Genomic DNA, 1,313 nt, shown 5'->3' with positions numbered 1-1,313 from the left:
GCTGCTCTGGGTGCAGCCCAGGATACAGGTGGCCTTCTGGGCTGTGAGGGCACATTGCTGGCTCATGTGTCCCACCAGCCCTTCCTGTGCTCCCCAGCAAGTCAGTTCCTGCCCTGCAAGGGTTCCATCCCTGCCTTAGGCAAGAAAAACCCCGCTCTCCCCAGGTGTGTCCCTCCTTACCTTGCGGCTGGCTTTGAGAGGGATGGAGAAGTGCCACCTCTCCACAGCTAGGCTCTGCTGTCGGACAAGTTTAATCCCCAGGTTGTGCTGGAGGACCTGGGTCAGCAGAGGTGGTTGCCCTGGAGAAGCAGAGATTTATCAGAGCTCCAAACAGCTCCAAGCAGCCGGTGCAGAGCCCGTGCCCTGGCAGCACGCTCTGGCCTGTGCCAACCAAGCCCAGGCCCAGTTTAGGGACCACAGCAGAAGCCACACGGTTTTGTGGGGAGCTGCTTTAGCCCTGAGGACACACACCAGAGTGGGCTTTGTGCCACCAAGGCCAGAAGAACAATCCTGACCTGTTTTATTGACTGGTCTAATCATAACTCATGCAGGGAGCAACACCACCACAAGGTTTCATCAGCAGCCTTCTGGCTACCTTCAAACTATGAAGGCCAGGGGCATATTTAAGGTTTATCCCCTCTGCTCAGAAAGCTGCTGCAGGACCTGGACCAGCTTCAGACAAACCCTTTGTGGGACAAACACCATTTGGGGAGCAAAATCTAGCTTGAGACCTCGCTGCCACAGTCATGGATGGGTTGTTAAGGACTTTGATGGGGCCAGGAGCAGCAGCAGGGCATTAACGGTGTTTGTAAGATCAGTGTTCATCTGCATTGTTCTTTAGAGAGCAGAAATGATTAAAGCAACTCCTTGAGGGCCTCCTAAAGCTCCTCCTCCAGTGTGGCAGGAGTGTCTGAACACCAAGAAGCAATGTGGTCCCTGTCCCAGAGAGCTAACCATGAAGGAGGGACAGAGCAGGAGTGTCCAGCTCATACTGTACCGCGCCGGGTGGTGGTGAGAGGGTTGTTGTTAAATGTCAGCTCCTTCAGGCACGGGAAGAAAGCCACAGGTAAGAGAGCTGTCTCCTCCACAATCTGCAAGATCAAATACAACACTGTTCACTCTTGAGTCACACCAGAGGCTGTAGAGTTTCATCCTCAACCTCCCAACCAACCAAAGCAGGACCCTGGCAGTGGGTAGGTGGGTGCATGTCCTGGTTTTACTGGGATAGAGTTAATTTCCTTCTCAGGAGCTGGAATAGCTGTGGTTTGGTTTCAGGGTGAGATTTCATGGAATCATAGTATCATAGAATGGTT

At 53.2% G+C, this 1,313-nt stretch overlaps 1 protein-coding gene across 1 annotated transcript in view; it reads right to left on the bottom strand.

Moving 5' to 3' along the window:
* Positions 1 to 1,091, bottom strand: part of XRRA1 (X-ray radiation resistance associated 1) — a gene marked incomplete at its 5' end in the record, with an annotated part of 4,720 nt that extends 3,629 nt beyond the window's left edge. The window contains 2 exons of the mRNA XM_010167859.1: positions 181 to 299; positions 998 to 1,091. Coding sequence (XP_010166161.1) covers positions 181 to 299; positions 998 to 1,091 — 213 coding nt within the window. The remainder of the gene's footprint in view (positions 1 to 180; positions 300 to 997) is intronic.
* Positions 1,092 to 1,313: the final 222 nt, after the last annotated feature.

The sequence above is a fragment of the Antrostomus carolinensis genome, unplaced genomic scaffold (assembly GCF_000700745.2).
Source record: "Antrostomus carolinensis isolate BGI_N321 unplaced genomic scaffold, ASM70074v2 scaffold39635, whole genome shotgun sequence".
In the NCBI taxonomy this organism is placed as follows: Eukaryota; Metazoa; Chordata; class Aves; order Caprimulgiformes; family Caprimulgidae; genus Antrostomus; species Antrostomus carolinensis.
The sequence above is the reverse complement of the archived record's forward strand: the minus strand, read 5'-3'. Positions and strand labels throughout refer to the sequence as shown.